The 9,029-nt window shown below is 64.7% G+C and overlaps 1 protein-coding gene across 1 annotated transcript; it reads right to left on the bottom strand.

Moving 5' to 3' along the window:
- Positions 1–972: 972 nt before the first annotated feature.
- TBX1 (T-box transcription factor 1) lies at positions 973–7,519 on the bottom strand. The gene is given in 9 exon segments (XM_040619583.1): positions 973–2,016; positions 2,388–2,488; positions 2,572–2,639; positions 3,253–3,408; positions 4,012–4,183; positions 5,055–5,156; positions 7,090–7,334; positions 7,337–7,418; positions 7,420–7,519. Coding segments are annotated over 9 exon segments (1,506 nt in total). The 5' UTR covers positions 7,518–7,519; the 3' UTR covers positions 973–1,534.
- Positions 7,520–9,029: the final 1,510 nt, after the last annotated feature.

Here is a 9,029-nt window from a genome sequence, read left to right as displayed (position 1 = left end):
CTCATGCCACCAGGGTGAACACATCCAGGAAGAAAGTGTCCCGTCTAGGACAGACATTGGGAAATGCCTGGCTGTGCCGGGGAAGGGTGGCACCAGGTTGCCACGGCCATGTGGCAGCGACTGCCACAGACATTCTGGGACAGACACAGAACAGGGATAGAACCTCAGCCACTTGCATTTCCCGTCCATCTTGTGTCCAAGTTAGCAGCCTTGACGTTGACCGGTTGTCAGCTTTTCCTGCCTGGACTCAGGAAGGGAGGGATCAAAGAGTTCCTCTGGCCCCATCGCGGGTGTTGAGTTAATGGGGAGAGGTCCCTCACCACCTGGCCTGGGAAAAATGCTTCACAGACAGGTTTCAGGATGACTCACGACCACTGTCATTGTGCCCCCTGCCCAGGTCACTCCGTGGGGACATTCACAGGGAACAAAGTCAATAAACAGGGGAAAATGCAGGCCTGGGCTAGGGCCAGCCAGGGGAAATGCTAGAACAGCAGAATTGCCTGTTTTTGTCTTTCTGCGATCAGAGTCAGAGCTCCTCCCCTTCCCAACCCCCAACGGACAGGGTCCTGTCCTGATGGTTATTTCCAGCTTCCGTGGAAAAGCACCCAGGACAGGCACTGGTCCTGAAAACAGGCCAGGGCTGCCTGCCTGAATCCTAGAAAACGGCCAGAGTTAAGTAAAAAGGCCCTCAGCACACCTGGGGCTGGGGCGGAGCCGCTGTTAAGTTCAGCCTCGGGGAAGACGGGATGAAGCTACAAGGTGGAAGTGGGGGCGGGGAGAGGGCTGGCCGGGCCTGGAGGAGACCCTGGGAGCGAACCCGGATCGGGCCACGGCAGAGGGGGCGGGGAGAGGACGGAGAGGGGCGTGGCCGGGAAGAGGCTCTGGAAACGGGCCGGGAGGAGGCGCTCGGAGGGCACCTTAGGGACACCCACTTCGCTGCGGCTATGGGGACTGGAGCTGGGGAGACCCCGAAGTCCCCGAGTCGACCGGACACGCTCTCCCCGACATCCCCCGTGCGATCTAACTGGACACAAATAAATGGACACGCAGGCAACTTCCAAAAGAGGCGAAACCTTTATCAAGTCGGCGCCGGCGCGGTATCTACAGTATCTACAAATATCTACACGTATCTACACCGCCTGCAGTCAGGCTCTCGGGTCGTCTACACTGCAACTGCCGGCCGGGCCGGGGGTGGGGGGGCGACGCGGTCTCGCGGAGAACAATAAATATCACTTCCTTCCGCCGCTGACCGGGCGCTTTGGCACTGGCGGGCGCGGACCCCGTGGCCCTCCGGGCTGGGGAGGGACCCGCGGTGGCTCCCGGGACTGGGGAACCAGATACTTCAGCAGCCCCGGAGCTAGAAGGTGGAGGACCCCGATGGCTTCGAGGCTGGGGAAGGGGAGACCCGCACTGACCCCCGGGGCTGGAGGAACACGTTCTTGGACGGCCCTTGGGGCTGGGTGGACGGGGACCCCGACGGCCCTCAGGGCTGTGCGGGGACCCCGGGCGGGGAAGCAGCCGGCGGGCGCCCGCATTATCTGGGGCAGTAATCGTAGGAGCCGGGCGGCGCGGCCCCGGCCGACGAGTACATGTTGGCGGCCGCGGCTGCGGCGGCAGCGGCTGCGGCTGCAGCGGCGGCGGCCGGACTCACGGCCGGGTGGTGGTGGTGCGGGTGCGCGTGCGGGTGGTAGCCGTGGCCGCGCAGGCCGGGCAGCGGGTAGGGCGCCGGCCGGCTCTTGGCCCCGAGGTAATGGTCGTAGGCGGCGGCCGGGTACTTATAGGGGTGGTGGTGGAGCGGCTCCGATGCGCCGGGCGCCTCTAGGCGCAGCTCGGGGTGCGGAGGGCTGGGCCGGCCTCCGGGCGCCCCGGGCAGCGGGACGAGGCCGCCGGCGCCGCCGGCCCCGGGCAGTGCGGGGCTCAGCACCCGTGCCAGCAGCTGCGGCGGGTGCGCCGGGTCCCCGAGCACTGCCGGTCCGCCCGCGTCGCGCTCGAATTCTCGCCGAGCCTCGGCCGCGTCTGCGGGGAGGGCCGAGGGGTAAGCGCGCCGGGTCAAGACGGCAAAGGGGACCCGCGAGTGCCCCGTCGCTCCTGGCGGGGAGGAGACGCAAGCCCGCACTCGGGCGCTCCCCACCCCTTCTCGCCGAACCTGCGGGAGCCCCGGGCCCTCCCCAGGGGCCCGTGCCCCTCTGCGGGCGGCAGGCGGGGCGGGCGGGGCGCAGCCGTCGGGCCGGGCGGGCGAGTGCGCGCTTGCCCGCCGCCACTGCCGTTGTGCAACCGGCTCGAAGGCCGTGGGCGCCCCTGGGGCGCGGGCGAGGCCAGGCTCGGCCGTCTGCCCGGGGCGGAGCGCGCTCAGGGCCACGGCCCGGATCCCACGACCCCGGCCCTACCTTTCTCTGCGCCGTTGGGCTGCGTGGGGGAGGCCACGGGGTTCCGCGAGCGCGCGAAAGCGCTCATAAGCGGCAGCGCGCCGGGCCGGTGGTTCCGGGGCCTGCGGGAGGGAGGAGGGCAGGGGTCAGGGGGGCGCCCCCGCCAGGCTCCGGAGCGGTCGCTGTCTCCTCAGAGGTCACTCACCAGTCCTCCGGATCGCAGTCTCGGAAGCCTTTGGCGAAGGGGTTGCTGGCGATCTTCAGCTGCGTGATCTGCGGGGCGGGGGAGGGGCATTGAGCAAGTGGCTGGAGCCCCTGCGCTGGGGGTGGACGAGCACCGGGAGAGGGTAGTTTGGAGGAGCTGCCCCGATAAGGGCCCTTTTACTCTTCCGGGACAAGAACCTTCCCACAGTTAACTCTCTCCTTCACTGAGGTTATCCCTCTCTCCTGTCGAATGGGATAGCTCCTTTCTGGCTAAGAAACCCCTTTGTGGCCCCAAGTGATTGGGATGGAGACCCTGTGTCCCTGCCTGAGATGGGAATGTGGTCACCTCCACTGCCTGACCCGCAGTGTGTGTGGGGGGGGGCGTGCCCTAGGAATTTGGGTAAACCGTGGATCAGGCCCCTGATGGGGAGTTTCCGGAATGGTTTGGAAAACAAACTTTCAGGCTGCACTGACAGTTGCTGCTAGAGAGGTCAACCTGATAGGAGGCTGGGCCAGCCTGCAGCAGAGGGAAGGAAGCTTCTTGAGGCCCTTGGGAGTGGGACTCCATCCGTGTTGGGTTCCACCAGAACCTACAACCTTTGGGTCCAAACCTCTGTCCGCCAGGCAGCAACTGGAAATCGCAAGCCAAAAGTATTGAATTCGCCCATCCCCAGGGCCTCACCCGGTGGTTCTGGTAGGCAGTGACCGCGGTGAAGCGAGTCTCCTCAAACACAAAGGTTTTAAAGTTCTCCTCAGCGTATTTCTCACTATCTTTGCGTGGGTCCACATAGACAACGTGGAAACGGGGCTGGTATCTGTGCATGGAGTTGAGAATAATCTGGAAGACAAGGTGGCAAGTTTGGAACTAGGAAATGGGCGAAGGTCCAGATAGGCAGTGAACTCCCCAGAGAACTTGGACAAAACTCTGAACTCCCGAAGCGAGGTCTGGCCATGGGGCTCAAGCGGAGACTGCAACCAACGGGGGACCACCAGGAAAGACACTCAAAATGGCAAAAGGTCAGGGTTTCGATCCTTTTCCCGTAGGTCCCTGAGAACTCCTTTGGGCCTACAGTGGGTGGGTGGTAGGTGGCTGCCGGCCAGAGCTCAGCCCGCAGGAAAGCGGCATCGCCCGCCTGGATTTATTCTACAAAGTTCTACCGCTATCCCCACGCGCGGCCCCATCCTTTCCAGTTACAAAACCTCCAGCAGAAAATCAGGAGTGGAGTGCAGGGGGCAAGGGGACACCCTCTCCCAGGCCTGAGGGCCACCAGGCCCTGGGAGCCCCTGACCCAGAGGGGCCTCCTCTCCTCAGCCTCCTCTCCTGTCCCTTATTCACACCCCGAGCTGCCCAAGCTCTGCTTCCGGCTCTGGGCCACAAGGACTCTGGAGGGCCCGCACCGGGGAGAGCAGCGTCGCCTGGGGAGGTGCGGGGATCGCTCACATGGCCGTTGTCATCCAGCAGGTTGTTGGTCAGCTTGAGCTTGTCGAAGGACACGATTTGCTTCATCCACTGTGCACCTTTGGCAGGCGAGTCCGGGTGGTAGTGCACTCGGCCTGGAGTGGCGGGGTCCGCCTTCCCGGCCACCAGCCAGGAGGAGCTGTGGAAGGCGTACCTGGGGCAGCACCGGAACAGGGGTCATGCCATGTGGGGTGAACCGAGAAGGCCTTGCTGAGTGAACCCCAAAAGTGCCTCTGATGCGTTTCTCCATCATTGGGGTGAAATTGAGCCTTCGGCTGCCACACAGACTGGGAGCATTTCTGAGGGGGATTGTGAAGAACATAGAAAACTCCCTCCCATCTCAATATACAAGACGGCAGGAAGCCCGGCACCGAGGGAGGAGGCTGGGCTCCCGGCGCCACAGTTCCACATTTCGTCGCACGCGGGTCTGCCTGCCCTGGGCCTCCCCGCCACCGGTCTCCCAGTCCGCCGCGTGCGGGCCCCGAGTTGGCTGCGCCAGCGGCCTCGGGTGCAGGGCGGACCACGTTCTCTTTATTAATTGCTGTTAATTGTCCGGGCAGCTGAGGCCCGCCCTGCATAATCTTTCCCGGCCACCCCACCTTTCCTGCTCGGCTCCAGGGCCCAGCGTTCCGGGGAATGGGGGAAGGGGACAAGGTGCCCACGCTCACCCCGTGGGAGAAGGAGCCGAGAATAAAGGCAGCGGCTGTGTGCGAGGGGCCTGCCCACCTCAGGCCAAGCTGGCCCAGGGGCGTGGGAGCCCTCTCGGGCCTACTGCTGGTGGAGAGGCCCAGCCTGTGTGACCTCCTGAGGGGAGTTCCCCAAGAACTGCTGGGGGTGGGGTGTGTGGGTCTGGAGTCTGACAGGGACTGGGAGGGGGCAGGTCAGGGGAGTTGGTGGGGCAGCCGGGGCAGGTGCCGGGACTCCCGGTCACTAACGTTCTCGCGGGCTGCCCTCCGAGGCATCACCAGGCAGGGACCGGCCGCTTCCCAGGGCACCCTCCCTCCCAGGTCCTGCTGGGCGCTCACCGGTAGCGCTTGTCGTCCACCGGAACGAAGTCCATGAGCAGCATGTAGTCCGCCATGGGGTCCATGCCGAAGAGCTTCACTTGAAACGTGGGGAACATGCGCCTGGGGGCGGCGAGGCCTCCGGTCACCTCGGGTAGGGGAAGGCAGGGCCGCCCCACCTTGACCAACCCCAGACGAGTAGCTTCCCGCTGGCTCCTGCGTTCAGCCGCCTGCCCCCTCCACCTCCTCTCCTCTCCCTCAGCTACTCTAACCCAACTAGGCCCCTGCCCAGCCAAAGACAAGTGGAGTGGCAGGGCAGCCCCCTGCCCCCGTTTCTGAAGCCCCCAAACGGCTCACTCAGCACGAGAGCTGAGCCCCCGCGTCCCAGTGTAATCTGGGGCTGCTCTGCGCATCTGCCCGCACAGGGCCAGCCTAGCGTTCGCTACTTCTCGGCTGTCCAGGCCAGAGCTGGCCTCAGCTGGCAGCACCCCATCGGCAAGACTCCCCAGACGCGGTCCCAGAGATTCTCAGCCCTCCACAGCACCTCCTCCATTTCGATTTAAGCGACGGATGTAAACTCCCGGCTCGAACAAAGTGAAACCGGGGCGCTCTGTGTGCTTCCCAGGAGTCCCAGTTGCCCTTTCGGCTGGTTCTGCGGCTGCTCCCCAACCCCTCCAGCGACGCTGAGGCCTCAGAGCCCACAGCCCCAACAGGCCCTGTCTCGACCCAATGGTGGAGTCCCCCCACCTTCCTCAGGGTTACACGCAAGTTCCCACCCCGCGCCTCAGCTACTCTGGCAGACCTTGGCTTGTGCCCCCATGGTCACCTAACTCTCCCTCCCTGGACTCTGACTCTATGACCCATGCAAGCTCCTGAAAGGACATTCTGCAGCTCCCGGATGGGCCGCCGGCCGTGGGCCGGCCCTGTCCTGAGGACACAGCAGTGCCAGCCACTGGGCCCTGGAGGACAGCATGAGGCTTGGCTCCCACCTGCCCTTCCTAGGCGTCCCCTCATAAGCAACTCCGTGCAGGCAGTGGGCAGAAAACAGATGCCATGGAGCTGAGCCTCCTGGTCAGGCCTGCCACCCCCACCTCTGCAGGCTGGTGGGTGCTACAGAATGTTGGCTTCTGGGATGAAGCCTGGCCACCGCCAAGGCCCTTGCAGGGCTGGACTGGGCCCCTCAGGGGACAGTAAGGAGAGCCCGCAGAAGACCCACTGAACTGAAGCAGAGCACAGGCCGCCGGATCCCCAGGGAGGACAGCCGCGGCAGGGAAACAGAAACCGCGAGAAGGCTCTGCAAACAGGCCCTGAGTTCCCCTTGGCTGTGTGGTGGAAGAGCTGGTGTCTCCGTGTGTACACTAGACACAGCCCGGCACCCGCCTTTGTCTGCCGGTCGAATCGGTTGCATCGCAAAACTTGTTCCCCTTCTCTCTGGGCCCTTAAAACAAATACAGGCCAATTGGAAGGTGGCTGGCCCCAGCAGCAGAGCCAGGCCCCACAATCACCCGAAATTTAGGCCCAAGGTAACTGGGTAGCAACTTCCACAGAAGAGACCATACTGTTTTTAAGGGTCTTAACTTTCTCCTAAAATTCTCCAGACAATTGTCCAGCGGCCCCTCTTTATCTAACCCGTATAGACTGAACTGGGAAACTAAAGACATGAATTTCCTTCCAGGTGGGATCCGTTGGAAGCCGGCTTGTCGGCGAGGCCGCTCAGGGGCAGCTGCCTAACCCCTAGCCCGGTGTGCTCCGAGTCGGCTCGGGCTTCCGGCGGCGGGCGCCGTGGGGCTGCAGGAGGGGCGAGCCGGTCCTCCAGGCTTCTCTCCACCGGCCTTCTGAGGCTGCCCGCGCCGTCCCCTGGCCCCGCCCGGCGCGCCAGGCGCCTGTCGCTGGAGCCGGGACCGCGGAGAACGAAGAGCCAGCTTGCGCCTAGAGGGGGCCGCAGGTGGCGGGGCCGCGCCCCCACCCCGCTTCTCGGCCACACTCGCGTGGATCGCGCTGCCCGAGACTGGGGCCACGTGGGGAGTGTCGCGGGCAGTGAGGGGGGCACCCTGACCTGCCGGCCTTGGTGACGATCATCTCGGTGCCCAGCTGATTGAACTCGTCCCACAGCGCCTTCATCTCCAGCTGCACACTCACGCTGGCCACCTTCGCGTTCTTCTTCACTGGCGCCTTGGCGGCGGCCGCGCAGCTGGCCCCGGGGCCCTCGGGCTCGGCGGCGGCGCTGGTGGCCGCCCCGGCGGCCGGCGCGAATGGGTAGGCGTGCGGCGGCGGGCCCGGGGCGCCGGGGGCGGCGGCGGCGCGCACGGGTCGTAGCGCGGCGGCGGCGGGAGCTCGCGCGGGCCGTACGGGTCGGCGCCCGGCGACGCGGCGCCCGGGAAGCCCCGCGGCCCCCAGGCTGCTCAGGCTGCTGGCCGTGAAGGCTGCAACGTCGCAGAAGTGTGAGAGCTGCGTGAGCCACGGGCTGGACACGGCGGAGATCATGACCGGCGGGCCGCCGCCGCCGCCGCCCCCGCCGCCGAGGTGAGCGCTGCCCCGCGCCCCGGGCCGAGTGGCGGGCGCTGCGCTGCGCCCCGGGCCGCGCCGCCCTACACCGCGGGCCGGCCCCGAGGAGGCGCCCCCCCCCCCCCCCCCCGCGCCCCCCCAGCGCCGAGACAATGGCCTCCCTCCCCTCCCCCTCTCTCGCCCCTCCCCGCTCCTTCCCCCCCTCCCCGGCCCCCAGCCCGCCCGCCGCGGCTCGCTCGGCCCGGGCCCCCCGACCGCCCGGACCGGCTCCCCAGAGCGCCGGGCCGTCCGCCGCCCCTCGCTCTGCCGCCCTCCCGCGTTGCATTTCTCCTTTCTCTCTCCAGGCTCTTTTTCCAATTTGTTATTTCTTTACCTTTGTCTTCGTCGATGAAATTTTCCCTCCTAATCCTCTTTCCTTCTTCCACTATCTCTTTCGTTTCTCTTTATTTCTGTTGTATTTTCTGCCTCTTTCTTTCTCCAGTTCTGTCCCTCTCCTTTCTTTCCACTTCATTTTTCATCACTTCGTCTTTCTTTCCAGTCTGCCTTTTGCCGCTTATTTCTGTAGGTCTTTTCCTGTTATTCAGGATTTTTTCTCTCTCTCTCTCTCTTTTTTTTAACAAAATAAAAACTGGAGATTTTCTCTAGTTTTCCCTTTTTTTATGACTTTATTTTCTGTCTTAAATTTCCCTTCACTTTCTTCCTTTTCGTTCTCGCTCTCTTTATTTCTTTTTCATCTCTCTCATTTTTTCCGACCTTCCTTTTGAGTTTTCTGTGTTTTCTCTCTTCTCAATTTCTTTTCCTCCCGCTGCCCTCACCCCTTTCTCTAGCTCGTTTTCCCGGGTTCCCAGACTCTGTGACATTCTCCTCTCCTGCCACCTTCCCTCCACCTCTCCCAGCTTGCGGCCACCTCCACCACCTTTCTGTGGTCCTCCTCTCCCGTCCCTCCTGGCTTCCATTAGTCCTATTCTGGGCCTGAGTCTAGCTGCTTGCTCGTCTCTGCAGTTGGGTCCCCAGGCTGGAGGGTGCACAGGCTTTGGGCAGGATGCCTGCCCTTCTTCTCTGCTCCACAGTCACTGGAAGCCTGGAGCCCACCCCATAGAGCTCCCTCCACCCACTCTGGCCCCCAGGGGGGCCTTGCCAACACTCTTTGCTTGGGCCCCACGGCAGCAGTGGCAGGGGGTCTGGCCAGCGGGTCCCTGTAGACACGGCGGGGTGGCTCACCTTCCATGTCCCTGGTGACGGTGCTGAAGTGCATCCCGGCCGGGGATCCCGACAGCCGGCGAAGCTTCGCCTGGTCGGAGGACCGGGGGCCCAGGCGAACGGTGCGCTCTGCGGCCTCTGCTGCAACCAGAGAGGCGATGCTGAACGCGCTGGCCCGGGGAGACAGCGGGCTCCGCGCGTCCATAGGCGCCCGGGCGGCCTGGCCGGCGCCGCCTCCGACTGCGTGCACCCAGCCGCACCGAGGCCGGCCCAGCCCACGGGACCCGGGGG

Source organism: Ursus maritimus, unplaced genomic scaffold (genome assembly GCF_017311325.1).
Source record: "Ursus maritimus isolate PB19 unplaced genomic scaffold, ASM1731132v1 scaffold_33, whole genome shotgun sequence".
In the NCBI taxonomy this organism is placed as follows: domain Eukaryota; kingdom Metazoa; phylum Chordata; class Mammalia; order Carnivora; family Ursidae; genus Ursus; species Ursus maritimus.
Note: the sequence above shows the minus strand (reverse complement) of the source record. Positions and strands in the feature narration are given on the sequence as shown.